This window comes from Onthophagus taurus, chromosome 2 (genome assembly GCF_036711975.1).
Source record: "Onthophagus taurus isolate NC chromosome 2, IU_Otau_3.0, whole genome shotgun sequence".
In the NCBI taxonomy this organism is placed as follows: Eukaryota; Metazoa; Arthropoda; class Insecta; order Coleoptera; family Scarabaeidae; genus Onthophagus; species Onthophagus taurus.
This window is the reverse complement of record NC_091967.1, coordinates 6342289-6369933: the sequence shown is the minus strand read 5'-3', so window position 1 is coordinate 6369933 and position 27645 is coordinate 6342289. Positions and strand designations below refer to the sequence as shown.

The 27645-nt window shown below is 32.9% G+C and overlaps 1 protein-coding gene and 1 long non-coding RNA gene across 7 annotated transcripts in view; one reads left to right on the top strand and one right to left on the bottom strand.

Annotated features, from left to right (window-relative positions):
- The window catches only part of LOC111427224 (octopamine receptor beta-2R-like), a 29492-nt gene extending 11725 nt beyond the window's left edge, over positions 1–17767 (bottom strand). Inside the window, exons 1-2 of the mRNA XM_023062242.2 lie at positions 17607–17767; positions 5158–6252 (exon numbers count right to left, since the gene is read on the bottom strand). Coding sequence (XP_022918010.1) covers positions 5158–6124 — 967 coding nt within the window. The 5' untranslated portion in view covers positions 6125–6252; positions 17607–17767. The remainder of the gene's footprint in view (positions 1–5157; positions 6253–17606) is intronic.
- The window catches only part of LOC111427226 (uncharacterized), a 34093-nt gene that overhangs the window by 194 nt on the left and 6254 nt on the right, over positions 1–27645 (top strand). For 2 of the 6 annotated variants that reach the window (XR_002707921.2, XR_002707920.2), the window contains exons 2-4: positions 14–164; positions 219–272; positions 6561–6737. This is a non-coding gene — a long non-coding RNA (uncharacterized lncRNA). Of the gene's footprint in view, positions 1–13; positions 165–218; positions 273–6560; positions 14393–15510; positions 17310–23269; positions 23556–27645 lie in introns of those variants that run through there. The other 4 variants (XR_002707918.2, XR_011639611.1, XR_002707919.2 and 1 more) reach the window with 4 other exon arrangements.

Sequence of the window (27645 nt, the reverse complement as noted above, 5' to 3'; positions counted from 1 at the left end):
AAATAACTTTTAGGTTATGTTGTAATTGGAAGGTCCCTCTTACTCCTCTTAGGAATGGAAAATGGACAAGAATCCGGAAAGCTTCGGTTCCGATATTTATTCTTCAATCGGACTTCTTTGAATCTGGTGTAGTAACTGCCATCAGAAATCTTTCAGGAACACAGGTAATCTTTCTCCAATTTAAATTTATTGAATTAAATTTTTCTTTTCTTTTTTAGGCTATATAAAATCTTGATTCGACGTGAAATTTGGATTGAATTATCTAAGTTAAGGTTAGGAAACTACTTTTTAACTTTTTTTAGGTTAGATTTTTTTTTATTAAAACAACCATCCTCCTACTCTTATTAAATTGGACTGTCTTTCTTCAACTTTTTCCTCTTCTTATACCCTTTTCCCCTTCTTCAGAAATTATTCTTCCTTCTATTTTTAACCCTCGCTCTTGAGTGACTGACGAATTTCGCGCCATTTCTTCCCTTAAAATAATTTCAAATCCTTCGAAAACGCCATCTAGCGGATTTCTTTCGAACTACTGAAACTTCCGAAACTTATTTTATTAATATCTTCTTTAATTCTTCACTAATCTAGATAAAATTTCGTATTTGATGCATATATGTTTCTATTTCAACCGTTCATTGGAGGTTTCAAGATTCTCCAACCACAAATGATATTTGAATCTTACAAATTTAAATCCAATTTTCAAAAGCCAAAATCTTCCGGAATCTAATAAATTAGATGTAGCTGACACCGATTTTCCCGTTTTGGATGGTTTAGAAAGGATATTAATAGTTTTAAGAAAATTATGAGCAACTAAAAATTAACTGTCAACTGAATTGAGGTTATGTTTCTCTCTCAGGTAAAACCTGTCTCGGATGCTTTATTACAGTACCTACTCAGAGAAAACTAATTAATAATCAATTAAGTCTAATTAGTAATTATCAACTTGGTGTTTTTGTCATGTTTTGAGGAAAAAATTTCGTCGAGTTAACCACCATTTTCCATGTGCATTCTCTATGGCCTCTCTTGTCATTCTCTTGGCTCTAGCTAGCACCTAGGCCCTATCGAAATCTGTCGTGTGTCCTTCAGTGTGGCAATGTTATTGCATGCCTTCCTTCTGCATGTGTCGTTTGGTGGTTCTGCTAGATATCAGTCAGAGTGTAGCTGTTCTTCTGAACTACATCTTTCAGAGACCCATCTCCTTTCTTCAAATTTTTTTCGACGGATATCACAAGAACGAAACAAGGATCACTGACCTCTTCTGTTGTAGATATTGATGGGATGAAGCTTATAGATACCGGTTCGTTTGCGTTTTCTTCTGATACACTCGTAGTTTAATGTTCTCATCTTGCTTCCTAGTGACCAAAACATTCAAGATATTGGGAATTATTATAACCCCAACCCCATTGTATGGGTCGAAAAAAGTGAACAATAAAGTTAAAATAACATTGTGATAGTATTAAAGGAGGGGTTAAATGGCGCAGACGTTGAGGGGTCGAGCCTACGTATCGTTCGGAGGGGACGTTACACCGACAGTCCAACACTTCTGATTACCATTAATAACACATATAGTGGGGGATTCAAAGCAGGGGTTAAAGCTCTTTGAATCTGCTCGGCAATGAAAACGTTAAATAATTATACTTCGGTTATAATTTTTCTCAACATAATTATAATAGTTTCTATAAAAACTCATTAATTTCATACAGGGTTAATAAATGTTTCAACGCTAGGGTTAAATGTGAGCGATATAAAAGCAATTTGCAGCGGAGCGGCTATAAATAGAACAAGATGCAGTCAGTTATAACGTGACCGCTTTGGTTGCAACTTGGTTTACGATTCAGCAGTTTTAACGTTAAAAATTAATTAAATTTTACACTGAGGTGGTTGAACTTATTCCATAGTCGTTTCATTAATGCTAGATTGGAATTAAATTATAGGTTTGAAAGGAACACACTTCTTACTTTATTTATTACTATTAGTGTAATTACATTTAACATTAATTATTTTGACATTGTCTATATAAAGATTATCTTTACTGGACACGTCAATACCAAGAAGTTCATTTTTGTCACAAGTATTTTTAACGTACCTCCGATTAAGTTATGCAAATAAATTCAAATATTATGCGATAAGGTCAACTATGGTGATGGTAAGGTCAGGGTCACTTCTTTACATTTTTGCATCACGAAGGAGGCACGTCGTCGGACCTGTTCTGTAAATCAATGGAAATTGAAAAGGGAGCTCGGTGTACCGAAAATTGCCAATCTCTTTTGGTACGCAGGGTTAGTAAACGTTGATGGATAACTCGTGTGATTGACGTCTTTGCGAGCTTCGTTGAGTGGAAAAAAATTACTACTTTGACTACGGTTTCGCTTTCGAAATTGAATACCTGCCGAGCACGAAATGAACGGGATTTTTCTCAAAATTGAATCGTATATATCAAACTTTGTTTCTCTCTTTCACGGCTTATTCAGATTGTAAATAACAAGCCAACATTCAGAAAATCTTAATATCGCTTAATATCTAAAAACTTTTAACAAGTCGCATTTTTAGACTTTTATAACATCAAACGCAAAGTAATGGTAAAGACGTCAACGCTGGTTTATTCCGCGAAACGTTTTAGCCGATATTGCCACGGTTACTAAAAGAACGAGACGAGTAAAAATGGAAGACAATAATGAAGAGGAGCTTGTCAAAGGCATCTTGCGTAATAGTCGAAACTTTGCTCTTAACCTTCTACTAACGAAGTTCGATTATATTCCGAGCGCGTTGAAGAAAATTGCTCTTGAATCTTTATCGAGGTATAGGGCGTCGTTAAAACAAGGATAAATTTAATACTATCTTGAGGAAACTGTTAGTTACATAATAAAAGAGTTTTATGCAAAATAGTGAAATACCTAAAAAGAAATAATAATAATAATAATTTTTTTTTATGTTTGGAAATTTGGCTGAGAAATTATTTGATTTATTGGCGATACAATTTGGGGGGAATGTTCAAATACAAATCCTTTCATATTATTAGCACAATAAATAGCGTTAAAATCATTGTGGAACCAAACGATTGCAGCTGAGCAAACAGTTTTATTACTTTAACGCCGTTGGCGATTTCTGGTCGTACGAATCCGGTCAATATTTATTTTCAACTCAGGGATTAATATCAATCATATCATTCCTTTTTAAACAACCTTTTTGAGTAAGAAATGATCTACTAGAAGAATCTCCAACAACTTTTTTAAAAATTATTTATTTGCAACCTACACTGTACCTAATAATAAGTCATCTTCATAGACCATTAAGTACCCGGATATACTACATATATCTATTCTAGTCCTGCTTTTCAGATTATGGTCGAATACTGGCTGTGGCCAAATCGCGTAGCCTCCGTCGTCCCTTGTACAGGTTTTGTCCCTATTGACCTATATACAAAGTAAAATCAATAATACAGTACCGTACTGAGTGAACTAAATATTATTTTGTATGGAAAAACAATTAATTGCTTATAAAACTAAATAAATGTTCAGCTGTTTCATTCTGCACAAAAAATACAACATCCAAATCGATATTTTATTTAGCATATTTACTATTCTTTACCATTTAATTCTAATGACACAAGAATTACATTTAAGAAAAAAAATGCATTTGTTTATTGTAAATAATGAAAACTTATTAAAGTTACCTTGAAAAATTTTCAATTAAAACATAATTTTAAAATTAAAGCAGAAGATTTATATTTGACTATGAAATGGAGGCAGGTTTTTTTATGGTAGCAGTAGAAAACTTATCTCGGGGGGATATCGTGTTCCTTTTTTAGGGTTAATGGTACATAAGTTGTAAAGGACATAATAAATCTATTGTAGTTAGTATAAAAAAAATTACCCACATCTGGATATGAAATGAATAAATTTAAAATATTAATAATTATATTCAGTACTAAGTATTTCTCCCCTGAAATAAAACCATGTTTTTTATAAGTTACTTCAAAGCGATGCGGGATCGTTTGTAAACGATGAGTATACCTGTAATGAATTAAATTACCAGGAAACGGATAATGAGGACGGCAATGAATAGCAGGATTGAAATAATGAATAGCTTTTGATTCTTCAAAGGAAAGTCGAGGGCAACTTATTTGGTTTTCAAAAATACATATTTACAGTAATATTTTGAAACCAAGGTGGGATATTATTAAAATTCAAATATGGACACATTTTAGGATTATTTTAAAGGGAAAAGCTCTCCATCAAATATTGGCAATATATCAATAACAATAATTTAAAAACCTAATATATGTGCTCATTAATAATAAAAACTTTACCCTAGAATCACTTAACACGTCTCTATGTCACTGGCAAACCAAGAAAACTCACTTTTTTCAACGTTAGGAGATTTTATGTAGTATATGAATAGAAAAAATGTGTTATAACGAAGGTATTAAATTCTATTCATTCTTAATATTATGTACTGATTAAAACAGTTTTGAAGTAAAAGTTAAAAACGAAAGACCACGTTTCTTATTATTCAATGAACATCAGAAACCAGCTACTTTGAAAATCTCTTTTGGAGAAGTAACAAAGAGTTCGTACTTTTCCATTAAGTTCACTAAGCTTTCTTCAGTGTTCTACTTTTGGCGAATACTTATTCATTTTTAATCCTAAGTTCGTAGACGGAAGAAGTTATGAGTAACTAATATTTTAATTTTCTCTTAACAAAAATTTCATTCGTTGTATTAATTCTAAACACCTGTAATAATTACAAATTTGCTTGCAGTTTCAATTCGCGTTTATAATCATGTAAACCTATTTTCCACGCTATTCGGATTACTCGAACGAGGACATGTGGTAATTAAACACGTTTGAAGATCCACCTGTCACATGAATTAGGTTTTTTTATTGGTACGTCATGGAAATTGCATTATTCAATTAAGCCCGTTTTAAATGATAGAATTATAAACGTTTTGAATGAAAGAATGATCTAAATAAATAAATAATAATTTTTTTTAACAGAGTAATTAATTGGCTGTATTCAAATCAATGCCCTTTCATGTATTGTGTTGTGCCCATTAATTAATATTCATATTGTGGATGACCATTATGTTCAGTAGAACACAATACCTACATGGCTTCAATGACGCGTAACGTTAAATAATTAAAGATAATGATCACTTACCATTAATATTTAGTTCTGTCGCTGCTTTACTGTTGTCTCCAGAGGTGGTTCCGTATGATATAGCGGAACCGGAACTAGTACTTCTTCGCCCATTTATCTGGCCAATCGTCATAAGTTCGCCATCGGAAGGATGGAGAAAATGTTCCGTGTATCTCGGATTGTAAGTAGATGTTCTATGTTGGTGTATCGAGTTGAGTATAATATTACTGGAAGTCCGTGATAGGGCTTTCCGTTGCCTAATAGCCTCTTTATAAATTCTTAAGTACATAGTTAACATGACGATTCCTGGAATCCAAAAACTAATCGAACTGCTGATGATTGCGTAATATTTATTGACGACGAAATCACATGAATCGGGGTTTTCTAATCTATACGCTTTGTGTTCCTCTGTGGTGTACCAACCTAAGAAAATTGGTGTGAAACTAATAAGGGCCGGTAATATCCAAACGTTTGCTAACATAAAACTAACAGTCTTTGTTGTCATTGTGAGTGGGTACTCTAATGGACGAACTATAGCGTAATACCTATCAACACTTATGCAACATAAATGTAAGATAGAGGCGGTTGAAAAATAAACGTCTAATGAGTTCCATACGTCGCACATAAAAGCACCAAAAAGCCATTGGCCGCTTAGTTCAACACTAGCATTAAAAGTCATCGCACACAACGCCACCAACATATCAGCCATGGCAAGACTCACTACATAATAATTAGTTATCACCCGAAGTTTTCGGTGTCGATGCACACTTATTATTACCAAAGCGTTACCAAAAACCGCGCACAATATGATTGTACCAAATACGCAAGCTTTTACTACTAAAACTATTAGTTGAGTCCAATCCGGATGTAAATTTTCAATATTCGTAATGTTCGTTTTGTTGTTGATACTAGTGATGTTTATTAACGTCGGAACATGTGTACTTGCTGTTAGTGTTGCTGAAAATGAAGCCATCGCATTTACTATCATGTTGTTTCAACGAGTCTTATAAGACCCGCTTTTTCCAGGACGACTTTCTTGTATAAAATCCATTGAATAATTTTAAGTCATTAAAACCTCAATATTCATTGATGTTATTGACATTATTTTAGTATTATCTGTAACAAAAACAATTGTTAATTTTGGCCATTAAAATCAAGAAAAATAATTGTTCCCATATATTCCTATGAGCAATGTAATTATTTTACGGGTTAGTTCACTAACAAAGGAGTACCGAGCACGCATAGTTTCACAAATAAACGTAATTAAACGTTGTTGGCTCAGCGAAATGTAAAAACACATTCTTTTAATTATGTTTTCACAATAACGATTTAATGGACCAAAATCACCTAAATTACATCGAACATTTGTTGTAACTATATGTTTGAAGCATTTTTTTTTTATTTACATAAGAATTTCTTTCTAGATAGTTCTTGGTATATTGTGGCGATAACATAATGGGAGAAACTCTGAGGAGGTACATATTCTGGAGATTTTGTCACCATCGACCGCTTTAACTACGACTAGCTATTGCTTGCAAGAAGACGAAGTGAATACCCCAAGGAGTCAGCACAAAGAAACCGCAGAGGACCCGAACTGAATGGTAAATTTACATCTACTCGCCAAGCTACATACACATCAATTCCGCGATTTTATTTTTAAAAAACTTAAAAAGCTTCAAATTCTAAGAATTGAGAAAGAGATTTTATTCAAAACTAAGTGACTTCTATACTTTTATTAATAATATTTTGAATAATTTCTTGACTTTACGATTCCAATTCAAATCAATTCAAAAACAATTTGCAACTGCTTCTCTATATTCACTTAGGGTTTAGTTGTTTGTTCACTTTGAAGGTAATCCTTCCCCTGTTATTTGCAGGGTCGTGCTTTCTATTTACAATGCGCGAAGGTGTACTTGATGGAAATGTGAAAACATGAAAATGTAATTTTGGTGGAAAATACGTCACATCCATGTTGCTCCACAGAATTACGAGTACTGGGACTCAATTTAATAGCTTTTCAGATCAATACTATTATCTAGATTTAGTGAAAAAATTGATTTATAAAATTAATTCATTACATTAACGTATTTATTCATCTATGCGAAATAATATGTGATATTACAGAACATATTTTTTCATCCCCAAGGGGATGTATCAAAAATTTATTGACGGAGTCGATTTTTTTTTGGTTACTTTTGCGGCTATTGTGAACAGGACGCCAGTAATATCTTTTACGCTCGAAGAGTTCAGCATTTATTATGCAAATACAATAACGGGGCACCAGTGCGCTTGATAGAGTGCACATTGCGATATTACGACAGTGCTAAAGCTCGATTTGCATACACATTTCAGATCTGACTTCGAGAATTTCTTTTTTATGTGTGAACGTTTTCTTTACACCCATAATTTTTTTTGCAATCAATTTTAAATGATCGAGAGATAAAAAATGTTCATTTTCAGTCCCAATAACAGTTATATAAATCGATAGTTAATTTTGGAACCCGTGAACTGGGTATTGTTAAAAGTTACAACGATGTACATCAACAATAACCTGTAGCAGTAATAGCAGGAAATACACGTAAATTTTTATATCTGGATGACCTGTCACAAACAATATGACCAGTTTTACTTTACTCTGGGGAATAATATCGTTTTGTGACACGTAATTTTCGCACTGTGTGAAACCGTGTTTTATGGAACAAACTTGGTAATCTTGCTTTAGATATAGATGTTGTGAATTACATCGATAGAGAATAAATTCAAATCAATGGTAATCTTAGCTGCAAACTTAGAGTTAAATTACAGTAATGAAACCACAAATGTAGCAGCAATTTGGCAGATTGGCCATAAGAGAACCACATAAACCGTTACCTCAACAATGACAGAGCTTTACTCTGCCCGCAAATGACATGTTGAGACCTCAACCTCCCGTCGCAACATCACCTGGATAATGGTATAAATGTCAATCAATATAGACATTTCAACTATAAAAGATCGGCTTCAGGAATGTAGCTGATAACCAAATATTACCGGAAGGAATTTATTTGTCCGAATTCCACCAGCTTTCAAATTTCTCGAGTGTTTGTAGGGAAAATTAGTTTTGAAACAGGGCAGGAAATTCAAATCAGTAACAAATAAAATTGTTATTATATATTCATAAAATGGCATGAAACGGTTTATAACAAAGGTTTATACAATGGTTTACTCGAAAATTAAAACTTGTGGATCAGAAAAATATAAATAAAAATTGCACCTAATAAATCACAAAAGCATAATATATAAAAGATTTTTTTCCAACTGTTTCGCATTTTTAGTTATACATCTAAAGCTCCCCAAAACGCTAAATCGACGTTTTTGGTTAAAACTCTTTATTATAGCTCTAAAACTATAAGTGCTAGGACAAAATGTGGTAAATGGAAATTGTTTGCAATAAGTAATAAACCAACAAAACGTTATCCGTAAGCGATTATAACCCTGCGTTGAGAAAATCTAAAATTTTTTATATGTTTTAAATATAAAAAATAATGTAAGTTTTTTTATTTTTCGTAAAAATCAATCATTGGCATATTTTCCTTTACAACTATGGTAAACAACAGGAAAATGGCCCCTTTTATAATCCAAGCTAAAGGACGATACGTGCTTCGATTCAGGATATTATAACTGTCGCCCTAGTGGTGATTAATACCCTGTGGTATCAGATAGCTACGTAACAGCGCAGTTCCACGGCGAGAAATATATAACTAAAGATAACTTGAAACAGTATCACAAAAGTATTTTTGGCAAATAGATAAAAAGATATATGTATAGGGGAGGTTTAAAAAAATAAAAAAAATTTAAATCCATTTCGGCAAACTAATTTTGGTGGAGGCGCCGGGTAAACAACATTAATCACGAACTGATTTCTAATAATTAAAAAGACAATTTATTTTCGAATAATATTAGTTATTAGATTCTCTAGCACCCTTGTTTTGCATTTGATTATCAAACATCGATGTTGCCCGTAATACAATCAATATAGTTGAATGAATTTCATCCCTAATAAATGTTATCTTTCATGTTGTTGCTGGGTATTTTTCGATTTATTTAGGTATTGTTATAACAATTACATTGCAGGATTTCATTCTAGGTTGTTATCAATTGGTATAATTAACCCCCGAAGCGTTCAAGTTGGTAATTAATCTTCCATCGGTAAACCATGAGCTTAATTAAGTGGAGGTTTCTCCTTAGTATAGCTACCTCATAGGGGAAAATTAAAGATTCTATCTCGTTTGTAAGAATTTTAGGTTAAAAAATAAAACGTGATTAAGTATAATGATTATAAGTAATTTTCGATATCATGATTTAAGTACATAAACTATAAGCTCTAAGTAGTGAACACCTATTATTTAGTAGTTTAACATTATTCTGGTTGTAGATATGCGTGTAATGTGAATCCTGCTTGATATCTGATGCACGAGTATGTTGTTACCGTGCACTGCACTGGGTGGGATACTAATCAACTCTGGCAATCTGTATTCAGATCGGTTTGTGCTACAAAACACGCTTAACTTTTCATTAAACTACAACGTAACGTAACTGGTTTGATTGATATGTTTAGACCCGATTATCACTGTTGTTTCCATCTTTACGCTAGCAATAATTTTTTTAAAACATCATCAAAATGCGCCCATATTTAGATTCACTTCTAATTGGACGTTACGAGACATTTTTAGCTTAATGAAAATACATGTAGAAAAGTAATAAATTTGCACGTCCGGCTCACCGTTCCGCGTTTTACTGAAGATAAATAACGGTAGAGTTCAGTACTAGTTCAAAAAGTTTTCTACAGCATATAACAAAAAGTTATTTTTAGAAAATCAATTCCGCTCATCCGATGATTAAATTAATAACGCGTGACGCTATTATAATTTCGCATACAAAACAAAGACTAACCGTATTCTGACAAAGAACATGTCATATCTCCTCCTGACGTGCGAACTGTTGGCTACTATATTTTCAGGTTTAACAGATAAATTTCCATTCTTATATATATTAATCGATAAATACCAATTTCAGCACGAAACTAGCATTTAGGTAGTTATAGATTTGAGATGAATCGGTTTTAATAAACAATGTATTTCACAAAAAGTAGACATATTTAAAATGAATTGTTTGTTTTTATCGGAAATATTGCTATAAACGATTTCGTTTTTTTATTGCAATTTAGTGTGTGTACTATCGTCAGATATATATTGAAATATCAACAACAAAAAGTATTGAAAAAAATAAATAGTACGATATTAAAACTAAAACCTTTAAAAAAAATAGATTATTAACGTTACCAACGGAGCGAAAAATTACTCGACGATTAAAGTTAGCTTCAATTTGCCCTTCGGTTCTGATGTACCTTTAAACATCCATGAAATAACGTCCTGATTGGGATACCGATTTAATGACTAACAGTTTCAAGGGAAAAGTAAATACTGTTAATCCACGTAGAAGGTGTTTGAACAATAAAATCACCTTAGAATGTGCGAATATTATTGAATTTGCATTATTACGACGTCGTTAAATTAAAATCGTTTCGAATAAAGCTCTTTAAACACTGTCGTTCTCTATTTTAGGGCTTCTAAGTATCAAAGAGATCGCTTTCGCCGAGAATGCTCCTTCGAAGTGTCTAAGAGATTAGCATTGAAAATTAGTTTCATATGCAGTTATTAAAAAGTTTTGAAGTACATAACATTTGAATGTGAGAAACTGAAAATCACTAGATAACTATAAAGGTTTATCGTATCTTTGTCGTTAATTTGTTATAAAAGGGTTCTAAACAAAATTTTAACTTGTAGGAATGAAATCCCTAGTGGGTATTGATGTATGTTGTGTTATTTTGAATCGCTGATGCTGCAGACAGCTTTTATTGATCACTATATGTAATGTTGAAGTACGTTTGGCCGTTGTGTTAATTCCAGGGTAGTTCATTGAATGAAAAGGTAAGGCGAATAAACTTCCGTTGATCCCTGATATGATCCCTAGATAGTACCCATTCTATCTAAAGGTCGAATTTGGTTCAAGGAATTCGAATCAATTATCACTTACTGGGTTCTCTATTGCTAGCGATTCTTTTGCTAGGAATTATCCGATAAAATAACGATCTTATTTTCTGCGCTACTCAAATTTTGAAAGAATAGTCCAAGTAGTTGCTAAACTTCTACCACTCATTGTTCCAAGATGAGTGAGATTATATGTAGAATATTTCTTGTTAGATGAGTTAGCAAGGTAATTGAAACCAGAGGTCATCTATTGGATGCAGTTCTCCACCATATTCTTGTTATACTGGAACGCATAGAGATCTTTGAAACTTTTTATGTTCGATTGGACACGAAATTGTTCCTTTCTATATAAAAACTTTTACAATAAAATCAAAATCGCAAATCTAATTTATGCGATTTAATTATTTGACTAGCTTTGATTAGATTGATTAGAGAGTAACGCTAACTGTATTAACTACTGAGCCATTACCCGACCTTGATCTTGAAAATTATTAGATCTACCTCTATTGCTTTGATTTGGACTATGGTTAAACCGCCTACCTGGAGTAAATTGATTACTACCGGCCTGATTTGAATTAGAGGCTATTATTAAATTAGAAGTTTTCATATACTTTCATGCGAATTAAAATGTTTGTGTAATTCTGTAGTTCTTGCTGAAATAGGAACTATTGAACTTTATTTGAATCTTTTATTACTATTTATATTTAAAGTTGCCGATAATAATAAAAATAATTATTTTTGTGCAAAACTTCTTTACTTTGGAAATTGAATTAGTTATTCATAATAAGTAATTTTATGGAGTTGAAACCATTTTGTTGAGGTCTAAGCATAAATTAATTACGTTCATGTTTATTTAGTTATTAACATTATTATTATGGAATTTGTGTACTATTCATGTTAGTCATTAATAGGGTATTGACTTTTACATTACGTCCAATTATTGTGTATTGAAAATATTGAAATACAGTTTGTTGGTCGGCATAAATCTAGGTGCTTAATAGCAATATCAAATTTAATTTAAAATCTAAAATTTTTTTATTTTGAACCTTAACCGGTCGATTTTTAAAACTGTAACGCCGCATCTCTCTAGTTGCGACTATTTTTCAACGTTCTACTGTCGCATCAGATAGCCCCTGGCTTGATCTTTTCAGGTGAACCATCCTGGGTTTCTAATGCCACCGCCAGCAGCAGTAAAGTCTGATATACTTATCGTTTCCCTTGGTGAAATCTACTCGGCGAGGGAAATTGATTAAGATCTAGAACGCTTACGTCCCTATCACCCTCCATCCATCTATATTTACCTCGAGGTGATATTTTTCAACAGCAGAGAGTTCTTCGAAATCAATATAAAGTACTTCCACGTTCGTGGTAATTGTAAATCGGATATTTTCGACTTTTATATTTAACATCTATATTTAACTTTAATATTTAACTCAAATGTATATCGTGCACATGAAAAATAACGTATAATGTAGAATTGGTAAAAATAAAAATCCTCCTAACGTGGAGAGAAAATTGCGAAAAAGGGGATGAAAAGAAATTCCTTTGAACAGTTCCTACTGAATAATGCTGGTCGCGACATAAAGCGATAAAGGTACATACGAAAGGGGTATGCAATTGCCAAAACCGTGCTACTAGTTCGAATCCTTTGGGGTTTTGTCTCACCCACGATCTCACTTTAACAAAGGTAATGTGTTATGTATTTTCGGATCTAAAGTATAGAAGCTCGTATTGAACACTTAATTAAGATTATATTAATCAAAAAATGATTGATTTTCTATGATGACACAATAAAAGTGAATAACATACAAATTCTATTGGTACTACATTGATTGCCTCTCACCGATGGGGAACAATCAACGGATTTTAATTGGCTTGACATACACATGTCACACCGATCAGTTTTCATCAATTCCATGTTTATTCAACTTAAAATTTAAAATTAGGTATTACAGCGTTCAAGTTATTATTCAAATGTGGTTATCAATCATTCAAACGGTTAAAGATGTAAATTTTTACATAGAATTTATTGTTGGCTTAAGGCATTATGATGTTGTTCAGCAGGTCCTCACATTAATCTTTATCTCAACTCGATCTCACCGGTAAATATTCAAAACGTGAAAACGCTGAATATTCAGTGTTTTCCGCAAACAGTTTACACTTACCCTTCAAAAGTTTCCTAACGATAAATTGCGCAAGCAATAAACTGTCCTAGGACCACGATAATTCTCTTAATAGCATCAGCAGTCCTGAGGCAAATAATTGGATGACAAAAACCCTATTATTATGTAAATGATTCGCAAGTCCCGCCCTCGGCGACTGCACCGACTTTTCGAATTCAACAACGAGGTAAACAGAAGAAAAAGGTCTCAACTTCCGTGGCGGCTAGAGGAGACGCGAAGGGAGATGAGAGAGAAATGTTTTGACATGAATATTAACTAGAGTCTTTATCGATCGTACCACACCAAGTCCTCATCAGTTTCAGCATGCGTTCCCGCTCTTACACTTTTTCATTTCGTCCTATAATATCCCGACGTATTTGGGTCACACGAAGTAACTAACGAGTCAACTGTGTCCGTTTTAGAAAATTTTGAAGAGATATTTCATTCTAAAAGTATTTCACAAAAAAATCTTTAACTGTAATGACAGGTGTCCATGAAGTTAGATAAGGTAATAAATTTTAACTGGTCAAAATTTTCCGAAAAGTTGTCAGGTTTTACTGGTTTCACTCCCAAGCGTTTCAAAGGTTACGATGAAACTTTCGCAATTTTTATAATCGCAAATTCAACTTTTAACTTTACATTTTTGTTCGCTAGTAAAGCTGAAATGATAAAAAATCTCAACTAAAAACCTAGTAGGTGGAATCCTTAGTTATAGATTGTGTCGTTCATTAAAACTCCCGTTGAAAAATTGTGCCAATAAATCAATCGTTATTTCCGACGTGACTCTTAGCCATAGAGCCATAAAATCTGCTGGGAAGGTATATTTTTAGCATTGTCAGAAAATCGTAAAAATAATACTTGGGGGTCGTCTTTTATAAATGGAATTTTCCAGATTTTCTACGCATCTTCCTTTCAATTAGATACATTAAATATTTGCTGAAAAACTTATTAGATATAAATACTATTTAAATATTAAATATTTATTAGATACTTAAAAAATAGAAATAAAAGTGTTTATTTTATTTTTATAGAATCTTGTTTAGAATATATGTGAAGTCAATAGGATTGAATTTTTATTACACCTTGACATCTCAAACTTGTAAGTACTTAAAGCTTCTCGTTCGTCCTTGGAAGGTGTTCTGAGGCGTTATATTACTTGGAGCGTTAAAAGGGCAGCACGAAACCTTAGGATAAGTAATAAAAGTTGCTTTGGGACGTGACGCTTTTGGGGACTAAAATCACGACCTTTTATGAAATCCAGACAATAATAAATGCTTTATTGTACGTTAACTGATTAACATCGGGTGAGACGTGATAATCTCAACGTCGCTAGATTTACCAGAAATATTTTTTAATCAGATACAATGGATTTTGTGTTACATTCTCAACCCAGATAGCAGTCGTAGGTAAGTTATTTTAAGTTTCCGTCACGAGTGGCTTCTTTATCGGTTTCGTAACGGGTAATTCGTATTGTTGGCATCCGATAAAACTACCAAAGCTCTTAATATAATGGCGTCTCCGTAAAGTTAGTAAGTGTGTCACTGCCATAGCGTATGTAATGTCTGGGACAATCAGACCAAAGTCAGGCAATTCGATATTGACCATTAAACTTCATAATGTCTGTCCTTGAACGGATTGATTCATACCTTGGACCTTGCACCGTAAAGAGTGTTTATCTGCACGCAATCGTTGTGCCCTTGTTGCCACCAACAGCAAAATCAAAATAACACGTACTTAAACTCTTTAGTGCATGTGTACCTTGTTATTACAAATAACTTATATTGGGCTATTTTAAGTAATATTAAAGTTTATCGTTGTTGCTAAAATATAAATTAAGTTGGAATGATAATATACTTTATATTTCATGATTTGCGCGAAACTTATACGCTTTAAAAACAATTTAACAAAAAAATCTTTACTATTTCTATAGGATAATGATTGAATTATTATGTTAGTCCACATCATAGCTGTTGGAGCACTTTTGTCTAGCGGCTGACACAAATCTGTTGCCAGTATAAATATTTTAGACCATATTTATTAGGGAAAACTTTGACAGATTAGTTGATCACCGAGCATTAGCGATTTGTGAAACATAACTACTCTAGTCAGAGTCTTAACCAAAAATTTCAGGAATTTTGCTTTGCAATTTCTAAAATGTAACAAATGTTCTGACATGATTCTAGGGTGCAAGAAGAAGTTTGTAAATTCATTGGCAAGACATTAGACTTAAAACAAATGTCAGGAATTGTATTGGACAGATGCCATACTGCAAAAAATATATGAAATTGCTCTGGAAACTTTATAAGAAACTACGGAATTACAACGACCAGACACCAAATAGCAAAAAAGAGTTTAACTTGCTCTAGCCAGAATCTTAACTTTAAAGAAAATGTTAGGAATTCAGCTTTTCTGCAGGAAATGTTTGTAACTATTGACATGATTCTAGACTGCAAGATGTGGTCTGTAAATATATGAGCAAGACTCTAGACTTAAAAAAAAAGTCAGGATTTGCTCTGGATAAATCAAAACGAAACTCTGGAATTCCAACGATCAGACACCAAATAGCAGAAATAACTTGCTTTAATCAGAGTCCTAACTTTGAGAGAAACTGTTAGGAATTCAGAACAGCACGATATAGTCGGTAAATATGTATATGGGCAAAATTCCAAGCGCAAAACGATACTACATAAAAAAAGAATTCCTCTAATTAGACTAAAAACTTCATAATAAAGTCTGGAATTGCAACGACTACATACCAAATAGCAACGAAGATTGAAGTTACTGCAGTCAGAGTCAAAACCTTACAGAAAATGCCAAGAATTAAGCTGTTTGAATGATTCCATATTTTAAGAAGCCTGCGAGTTCTACCAAACGACTCTATTTAAATATTAAAAAATTAAAAGAGAATTGAATTGACGTGCTTCTTAAATGCCAATTTATACCAAAGTGAGTATTTCGAAAAAATAGATAGCAAACAATATAGAAAGTATATTATTATATAAAGTATAGTGGTAGATAAATCGAGAAAGTTTTAATATTTTACCATCAACTTTAATTAAAAGTTTGTAAATAATTTTCAATTACAAACTTAGGTCTAACACGTTACCAATCATCGGCGGAAGAGTCTCCGGTCCAACTTCGGCAAAACAGAAAGTTCCGCGAACAATCTTTTCACCGAGGAACTCAATCTCCTTAAAGCAGCTAATTCTGTATTCAAAACCACCGAAGTGAATCAAGATTACGCATTGAACCGAAGGACCATATTTCTGGTCGGGCTAAAGAAACTTTGTAAACGTTTTGTTTCGAAGTACTGCCCCGACTTTACCAATGCGTAATTGCTAAGCGACTTTCGAGGGAAGTGACTTTTATAAGTGACATTCTTAACTTCTTCATGTAGGAAGGAAGCAATGTAGAATAAGCCCGCTTTATTTTATTTTCCATGGGAGAGCTTTTTGGGAAGTTTCTCCATAAATTGCATTAAGTAAATCCGAAATACTTAAAGGACTTAACTTAAATTCGCATACATTCAAATGATTTCGTCATGGCATAATCCATTTAAATATACTAAATAAATGACAAAAAGTGATAGAGATAAGGATAAATTAATTGAGTCTGAAAGTGTTCGAATAAAATCGGAATGTGTCCAAATTGATTTTCCATGAAAATAACGAACTGTATTGAAGCGTCGAGTATCGTATTTACACGAGTACTCACCTAAAATGAAGTGTATGTGCGAATAGGACACAGCAAATGTCGCAAACTTGCAATTTTCACTCTATCGAACACTTCGAGCAGCTTTAATATATTTATTTTCCATAATAACAACACACTGAAAGATGTTATTTTACATGTTATTTACATTAATACTTGGCACAAAAATTTGAATAACAGTATATAATATATGACGTTTTAGTTTTGAGTTGGATCGTTTTATAATGTATAATAACATTTGGCGACAGATAATAAATCGTAAATAATTGTGTTTATGTTTGTATGCTTCTTCTATGTGGCGATGATTAAATAATGGCTTTATTATAACAATTGGAGAAGGAAAAATAGTATTCTTGATGAGTAAATAGGTTGCAACGATTTTATTAGATCTACATTTGTCTTATGTCCAAGACTTTTATAATTTTCTTTTGTGTAATTTCAAAACTCCATTAAATACTTATCCTTAACTTTACGTGTTAAGTTTGTAAACATTGCAACAAACATTTTATAAGGTTAAGTTAGGAATCTTTTAAACTAAAAAATTTTATTTATCAGTATTGATACTTACTATCCATTTCAATGATGGTCCGTGATAACTGTTGTTCATTAGTGGATTCACCCTTGACACCAATGTGATTGTCCAATAACGTTATCACTAATATACACATGATCCGCTGGGCGTCGTTTCGCGTTGACAGTCGACCTTGATGGCCGTGGACAGACTGGTCGGCGTCCCGACGCTCCATTTGGAGCGTCTAGACGCTTGCGCTACCCCGAACTAAACGCGACGCGAATTCGGTAACACGGAACTTGGCATTTCTCCCTTAATATGGGTCATAGTAAGATGCCCTCTACGACTTCCAAGCGTATATCAATCATTTATGTTCTACAAACTTTCTATTAAGTGGTTGATTAATATCATAATGTTCTAAGAATAAATAACAATAACCTTTATATTACTATATCTTTATATTGATATCTTCCTGTTGATATCGTTTAAAGATATTAACATCTTTATCTACGACTGCTTGGATAAGTCATCATTACCACACTCATTTGAGGTGATTTTTTTCACTGGTTTCATTACGTAACGCATTTTTAGCCTAATTAGAACAGACTTAATTTATTAAAATGAGCAAAATTGTCAACAATCATTTCAAAATATTTTTATAAATGTCAAAATAGACATTTTTAAAGCAATTGATTTTTAAGTAATTTTTAGCCGTCGTAGATAAAATGTTGTATATCACACGTGGGCTAGAACATAATTACAGTACTCGTGTAATTACACGACTCAGTCTACGACTTCGTCGTGCAATTCTCTACACTCGTACAGTAATTATGTTTCTAGCCCACTTGTAATATAAATAACTATTATATGTAAACAAAACATCTTTTATCTAAAGATATTGTGATGCCTTAAAACAAGAGTAATGGATGTAGTTGAGCCACAAGGGATTCCTACTGTCCCGCGGTAAATTGCAAACGAGGCTGTTTATCATACCCGGAATATTTCCGGTTAAAAATAAACGAATACAGTGGGCGTTTTTGCTAGACGTCGCAGTTTTGATTATTTGCGAGGGTGTTTTCTCGGCAACTCAGCGAACACGATCGAACACCGTGTCCTACATAATTTAGGATAGTCGTAAATAGACCTGTAATTCTCCGCATTCAAAAGTTGAGGAGGTCAGAATTTATCGACCATAGAATATAATAATAATAACACAAAGATAAATGAGGTTAAAACATTTTTAATATATTAATCAAAACTAGAAATTATAAAAGTTATACATATTTAAATATTTTGTGTAGGTTGAAAACCTGCTGGAGCGTATTTACGTTAAGTAGCCATTTATTGCTGATGGCGTTTATTTACACCTGAGGTGGTCGTGAATGGTGTCGAGAAGTACCTGCTCCTGGAGTAACGTTGGTGTCTTCCGATAGAATCAAGTTCTTGGCAGAGGCAATTTAAATCAAGAAGCCTTATTAAATTTGTCCTTTCGTAACCAGCATAGGAGCTTCAAAGCTAATTGACTACGAAAATTTTCAACGTTGTTCCAGTTCATAAAACTTACATTTAATAAATTCTTTCTTCTTCTATCCTTACGTAATAGAAAAAGAAACCGATGTAAAAGGAAAAAGTCCTTTTTTTTGTTGAATCCATGTAGCATTACTTTCAAATTTTTGCTTTCCACTTTTTGACCTGACTGTCACATAAATGTTAATGTGCACATAAGTAATCGTTTTTAAATTACGTAAAATCGGCTTCTCTCCTATCCATTTGTACGACGTAGTGATGGTAGTTGAATTTGAATTTTTATTCAAAATGGAAACAGCTGTGTTTACAGTTTAAGCACAAAAAAGCGTTGGTAACTTCTGTGCATAGACCATTGACCTGGCGCTTTCGAATGTTCTACAGTTGTTTCAATACGTTGAACACGTTTCAAATTTTATACCTTAATCATCTTTCAATGTAAACATATTATATCTATTTTTATCTAACTTGTTTTAAATTATTTTTGAGTAAAAAAAGATAAAAAATTGCGTTAACTTTGGGCACATTTGCTTAGGTTTGGTTGAGTTGGGTTGCCTTCAGATGAGTGGGGTTAAGTTAGATTAGCAGGACGTTTTTAAAAAATTAAATATTCTTATTAATGTTATTAAGTTTTAGTAAGCTTAAAATAAATTCGTATCAACTTATTCTGAGAGAAATATAGATATGGTTCCTAGAAAATGTTACCTCTGGTTACAAAAGTGTAATTTTTGTATTACATGATTATACATAACTACAGACCAAGTTGTAGCAGCTGTATATCGTTCACAAAATATTATTAAAAATAACGCGTAGTTACTATTTATTTATTGATAATTATTCGCCTATATAAAGTTGAAACTACATATTTAAATTTTAATGATATGCTTTATTATTTCATAACAATTCACATATATTAATTTGTGCAAAAGTTTTTAAAAATCATTAAAATCCATAAACAATAAAATCACTATGACAATTCAACAACATATCTGGAAACTAAATAGACTCATATAAGCAAGATATCACATCGCTTTGAGAAGGGTGACGGTTTTTTTTGAGAATTTTACGATCCTCGTGAAACGCAAAGTAATTGATAATAAAAAGGGTATCTAGACCGTAAAAGCCAGACGATGTTTGGAGACGAAAATTATTACCTTGTAGAGGATAACCCATTGTTACACCTGATATAAATTTCACACTGACCTCTATGGAAGTAACTGACCAAGATTTTGGTTAACAAAACTTTTAAAAACTACTTCAAATAAGTTTACGTATTTCCCAACTTCCTTCATAGTAATTTAATAATATCGTATAGAAAACTCTAAAGCACACCTTCCCGGAATACTTCAATTTTCTAAGTTTATGAGAAAAGTTAAGGAATACTTTTAAGAACGCACCGTAAACTTTAACATTATGAAATGTTGATACGAAGCTATTTAAACCTATTCTTTGTTATTGATTTATCGATAAAATTAATTCTATTTTATTTTTAAAATTGTTTGAAATTCGATTCTAGCCATAGAAATTTTAATAATTAACAAGGGTTGTGTACATTTTAGCCTCAACATTACCAGGTATAAGCTTTCGGTAAGTAGATTAATGCATAAAAGCAAATTCCACAAACACCACAATGTAGATAGACGCCCAATAGGTACATTAACAACTAATTACACTGCTACCACCAAACATCAATTTGAAGTTATCTTCACTGCTATAATTATCTCACATTGAAAATGTTCATTTTTATTTTTATGTTTGTCTTTCGTGATTTTGTAATACTTTGATGCAGCTTTTACAGTAATTACATAAAAAAATACGAGACAACGGAAAACATCGGTACCAAAACAAGAAATGTAATGGCTTCACGTAGTCAATTTATTTTCAATTACCAGATAACAGGAAAAGAATTGGGAATTTAGCCTGAGGTATATTTGCTGGAGCCCAATGGAGAAATGTTCCTTTTTTCCTTGAGTTGTTCATCACAATTCTAACTTTATCTTTAATTTGTCAATTTAAATAATCATTTTTAAAAGGTAAAAAAAAATTTTAGCTTTATTGCTTCATAAATTATAATATTTAGCACAACATAAAAAATGAAAAGGATTCATAACACTTTTAACGAGCACTTAATGAGATTTAGATTATACCTTGAGTTTATCGTTTCTTACTCTCTTTTTCCTTGTATAACCACTAAATTCAATGACACACTATCGTCCTATCCATTATCCTTTACTACTCTTTACTTCATTTGACGTAAAGTATGGTCGCATAATGATTGAATCGCGTGATGTTTCGTTTCGACTCTTGTTGTAAAATCCATTCATTTAAAATCATGCTGACTCGCATGCTTATAATATGGTTGTTCCAAAAGGTCGGGGTCACGGGCCATCGGAGGTTGCCAGCTAGCGGTTTTACTTTTCCGGCTTTCACTCGCGTTTTTCATGTTTCGCGCGGTGCACAACGTTAGACTTAATGGAGGACATAAATTTCACGGCTCCGAATTGCGGATGTCGACCCGAATTTCTGAGGAAAGCAATTTTTTAGATGCGAAATTGGGCCCATGTTGCGTTTCCGCGAAATTAAATCCAACGACCGTATTTTATACCACACTATATGAAAGTATACGTATGTAGAAACATTCATTGTGCCGATTTATTTCCATGTTTGTGCAAGTTTTAATGAAGTTTATCACATTTAGTTTAACATAAAATGTTCAATCAATTGAATTTAACTTAATCAAAAAGTGTTTCGTAATCGTTTGTTTTTAGAGAATTCAATATCAATTTTCGAGGGCAATTTAATGACGTGGTTGTTTTGTTTGACGCATCAATAAGTCGACGATAACGGAGGATATTGATTAATAATAGCTTTCGTATTGTTGGTCTGATGGAAGTTGATTGAGGTATCAATGACCAGCAGTATTGGGAAATTCACTGTTTATCGAGCTTTAGCGCTATTCATACCAATTAATTTTCTTCGTGTATTAATTTCCCACTAACATTTTACTTGAAATCTCTACTTGTAAATTCCCTCTACATGAAATAAATAGTGAATTTTAAATTTTAAAATATGATACATTGTGCATTTTTTGTGTTAATATGTAATATAACTTTATCAAGAGTCAAAATTGGCAATTCTTTGCTTCACTGAGCTACAGTCTAAATAGCGACGCAAAGGGAGTTATCATGTCCATACCAAAAAATTGTCGATGTGTTCGAGTCGCCTTCAAAAGCAAACGACGTATCCTTTCTAAAACTTTGCTTCTGTTCGTACTATATTTTATTTCTGCATATTATGGCTGCTCTGCAAATGATCATAATATTGCTTCTGTAGTCTGATATCCTGCTTCTGCGCTAGATGGCTTACTTCTGCTCATAACATTTTGTTATGATCATATTGTTTTCGCCAATAATATTGTTTCTGAACATGATAATTTATTTTTGCCCAAGATATTGAGGTCTTTTGCGACTAGTATTTTCCTACACCTGCTCACTATGTTGTTTCCGTTCATAATTGCTTCAGCGCATAATTTCTATATATGATAAATTCCTCCTAATTAATTATGATATTGTTTTTGAGAGTTTGAATACAATGCTAAAAACGATGGAAACAATTAAATTCATCAACTAAGATTGGGATGATCCTTAATGCCATATCTCCATTTGATACAGCTTCTCATCCCTCTGCCTTGGTAATTTACTTCTGGTATAACCCTCAAGCTTTTCAATTTAAGCGAAGTCTTGGTAATGTCAATACGATGGATGTGGCTTACCAGCTTTCATACTTCGTGCTCTCTAATCAATGCATTTACATTTTGGACTGTGAAAAGCCGTTGTTATAGTTGATATAATTGTTTACATTATTAAAATTAAGAATAAATTACAATTGTTTTTAGTGGTATTGTTGGAGTAAAAAAAAACCGATCGATACCTGCATAAACAAGCTTTACACGATACTTTAATGGATAGTTGCAAATAAATTTACAATTTTCCGTAACAACGTTAGTTTACTAATTACGTACTTGTTCGTTATTAACTCTCCAACTCGAATTAGATAAACGGGAATCAAATTACGAGTGGCCGCTCGGATAAAGTTAGTTCCTTGACTTATTTAACTGTAATTTTGTTGATATGTTAAGACTAAAAAATATGTAGCAATAAGGGGGTTAACTTACAACGTGTTATTTTAATTTTTAGACGCAGAAAATAACGTGTTTAGATATGTGGTAACTTCGTCTACTCAAATTAGTAATTAACGGAACGTGTGCTCATTGAAACTTAGCTCAACTTCGTTCAGCAGACATCAAAATGACAAAATACGAGACGTTCTCGTTTAGTTTGCTTTACGTCGACTCAAGATGTTTATTTAGTGTTTCATTAGAGTAAATCTGGGAAGTATTCTCGTTTCAAGTATTAATGAACAAACAAAACGTTATTATGTATGTACAAAAGTAAACAATAAAACGTATAACGATAAAGATAATGCGTTTGTTATTTTTATGTTTTCGCCGATTATAGTTTAGCACATTTATTGGAAATTGCTTTATTGATCCGCGTCATCGCCGATTTGCATTTATAATTTGCAAGTAGATTACTAACGTGCCGCGACGCAATTAAGTTAAACTTTAAGTTGGCGAGAATGGAAAACTATGGAATTTCCGCCCACGTAACACGATACGGAGAGCTTCATGTGGTGAAATTTAAGTGGTTGAGTTTGGACGTACAACAACGAAGAGTCTAACTTTTAAATTACAATGGTATATGCGTGATCCAATTTAAGTTTTCTTACTAAGAAATCAATATGTCGATTACCGATTAAATTTTTCTCATAACGTCAAAAAATAACCGATAAGTTTGATTAGAATATTTTTGAATCTTTGGTCTTATTAAATTATTGAGTTATTGAAATAGAATTTTATACATACAATTTATCGAATTGCTTATCGTATTAAAATATTTGTGGGGGTTTGTATAAGGCACCTGTGAGAGCTTTGCGTCAATTGATCGACCGGAAGAGCTATCCGCTATCGTTTGATGTTATAGGGTACAAAGGGGCACCTTCATTTAGCAGAAGAGCCTTAATTGCTGTGGTTGAATCTCAGTTAACAATGCAATTTGAGACAAGCAATTCAGCAATCCTTGTCAATTACGTACTATGAACAGGTAATTGTCAAATATAATCTTTTTCTTTCTGTTAAAAACTTTATTAATCTGATTACTAATTTTTCTCGTTAAGTTTTTTACTTCCTTAATTGGGTGACATGAAACGTCGTGTTAGTGCTTACGAGTTGAAAATACGTCGTTCTAATTGACGTTAGTTTGAAAAGAAAATGTTGATTTAAGAAGTAATCTATGACGTGTTAACGAAATTATTAGATTTATACTTTTAATGCTACAAAAGATAAATTTTACTTGCTATCTAATCTTATCGAAACATAAAGATTAGAGGAAGTTTCCAACCCTCTCTCAGTAAATTTTCACGGTAAAATTTAGCTCTTCGGTAACATTTTGTATACACACAAATTGTATTACCGGAGATTTATGTCCGACACGTTCGCTAAGTTTTCGTAAATCTCATTACTTTGCCGTTAAAGCAAGTTAAGGAAAATTTCGTAAATGTTCAGTGAAGAATATAATTTTGTATGTCCAGTTTGAATATAAACAAGGATTAATTTATATTTTAAGTTTTTATGTTTCAAATTTGTTATTTTTTTAACTTATTCATTGCACGAGAATAGAAGAAGAACCGAGTTTTAACTAACTTTGTGAAAGAAAAGAATAACTTTTGCACCAACAGACTGCTACTTATGTATACTTATGTACATGATACTTACCCTCACTCATAATCCATCATTAAGAGATAGGAGATTAATCCATATAATTTTTCTGTAATTTAATTTATCACTTTATCAGTCTCTAAAAAAACCGCGGTTTTTGATAATTGTGCAAAAGTCATTATAACCCATTCTAACGTGTGTACATATGCATAAAGTTTTAATTGTTTTATGTCTAATCATAAAGTGGAATAATTACAGAGAGCTGTGTGAAACTAATTGTTGCAACGTTACTACCAACTTTCGACCCTTTGACCCTTTTCAACTGAATGCAGCAGAAATGTAGTTGTTACCGTGAATGCAAACCAGACTAAACTTACTCAGTGCCGTTATGACGAGCTTGTCTTCGCAAAATAGTACTTGCGGGTAAAATAAAAGAGTTGAAACAATTTCTATAATAACTTTTACGATTATAAAAAAGATTCCTTTGGGTTTGGTTTTAATAGAGAAGTTTCAAGTTCAATTTAGTCAACAAATTTTATTAAATGAAAGAATATTGGAGACGGTATCATCCTAAACATCTATTTCAGTAGTTGCTTAATGAAGCATGATTTCGATAATAATTGTGGAGGTCGAAGGGCTGCGTGGACAATAAAAACAAACTGATAACAATTTTAATTTTTGCAGGAGACAGTTTGGTGTTAAGGTGAAATACAATATGTTTCGAGCACGGTTGTTCGCCCGAAAGCACCTTTTGTTAAGGTCTTTGTGTTAAAATAGACCCTTTCGAACGTAGAGGTACGCCGTGCCATCACGAAAACATTGTTTGCAGGAAGAAAACATATCGGAAACATAAAAATAATATAAAGTTTTATTGATTTTTTGCGTCAACTATGAAAGAACTATAAAAGTTGTTGAAGTAACAGGAAGAATCTCAAAATGATTTTAAATTCTTTTATAAAATTAAATTTGGATTTATACGATTTGAACTATACAATAATTGAGTTTAAACATGACCAGTTTGTATCTCCACTCTGTTTTAGGGTTTTACGTTGAGTGCAAATTCCTTTAGGTAGACGATACGTAATTATATTAGGGAGTTTACGTTATTGTTGAGCTTGCGGTATGTTTTGCAGAAACGGAAGATTACGACACGAATGCCCGTTAATCTGCCATCTCGTAAAGCGATTACGGATAAACTGTTATCCAGGCGTTTACGATTTAAACGATGTAGGGATAAAAACGATCCCGAGGGAAAATATTTTTCGATTTAAGTTGTGACCTCGACCTGAGATGCAGAACTCGACTTGCGTTTATGGATAAAAATACTTTTAGACTTTTTGCATACCGAAACATTGCATATTTTGAATTTTATTTAGTTTAGCTCTCCATAAGACATTTTTGATTAAACCCACAGAAATGACTTGGGTTTTTGGTAAAGATGGGCAATCAAAAACGGTCTTAACCTTAACCTCCGAAACGACGAGGGACCTCATACGGTCCGCCGCGTCATCCGGTTGTGGTGTTCCTATATAATTCCCGGAATAAACATTTGTCCCGCGTAAAGTGGGCCGCGTTATTGCGAGAACCACGGACAAGTAGGGCACCGCCGACGAAGAGCGACGTTATAAGCGAGAGACGAAACTCGGCAGAAGCGATATGCGAGAAAGAGACACGAAAAGACCGTGAGGTCTCTGGCCCGATAGTTCAGTTGTTGACCCAGTGCCTGGCTACTGCTGCCGTTGCTCCTGCTGCTCTGGTCCTGCTGGTGCAACGGTTAAATCAATATGCTGGCTCTGAACCAGGACAACATATTACCCCACGTATTTTTCGGCCGAAGATTGCAACCAACCCTATATGCGGCGGATTTTACAACCTTTTCTAAACCACCGCAAGAGTTACTACCTAGAAATTCTCCAATAATGTTGTTTTTCTTGTAATGCTCTATCAATAATATTATTCGAAAATGAAATCTGTATGTAATCAATATTAAAATATTAAAAAATAACTCGCTTTTATGTACATATGTATACATATACAGTTAATTTCACTTAAGATGCAATATACAAAAATATATTTCCATAGAAACCAGGGAATGTTAATATAAAACCTCGATATAACGGATCAATACGGGGAACGCATAGTTCGTTATAGTTCAATAAAAATATACAACAATCTAAAATAACAAATGAAACATGTTAGTCTAGCACTAGAACTAACACTAGATCTAGAACTAGAAACATTTCGTTTAGTCGTGCCTCTCTTAAGACGGCAAAATCTGAATGTTTCTACTTCTAGGTCTAGTGACAGTGGTGGGTAGCGTTAGTTAGCATAATATATCATTATGTCTCATATTTTTATTGCACGAAAACTAGAACTAACACCAGACCTAGAACTAGAATCATTCGGGTTTAGCCGTCTTGAGAGACTTGCGGCTAAATCCGAATGTTTCTAGTTCTTGGTCTAATGTTAGTTCTAGTTTTACACTAGCACTATCATTAGAACTAACACAAGAACTAGAATCATTCGGGTTTAGTCGTCTTGAGAGACGTGCGGCTAAACCCCAATGTTTAAGTCCCACATCGAAAAATGATCAAAAAGCAATCAACAAAGCTGACCTATTTTCAAGTGAGCTTAAAAGTACGTATCAGGTGAAGAAGAGGAAGAGGAAGTAATAATGGAAAACAAGAACTGGGTTACGTCATAATTCTACAGGTCAACCCTTAATGTATTTTCAACAGATGCAATCACTAGAATCAGAATATTGCAATTGATTCTTTAGATCATCACGTAAACATG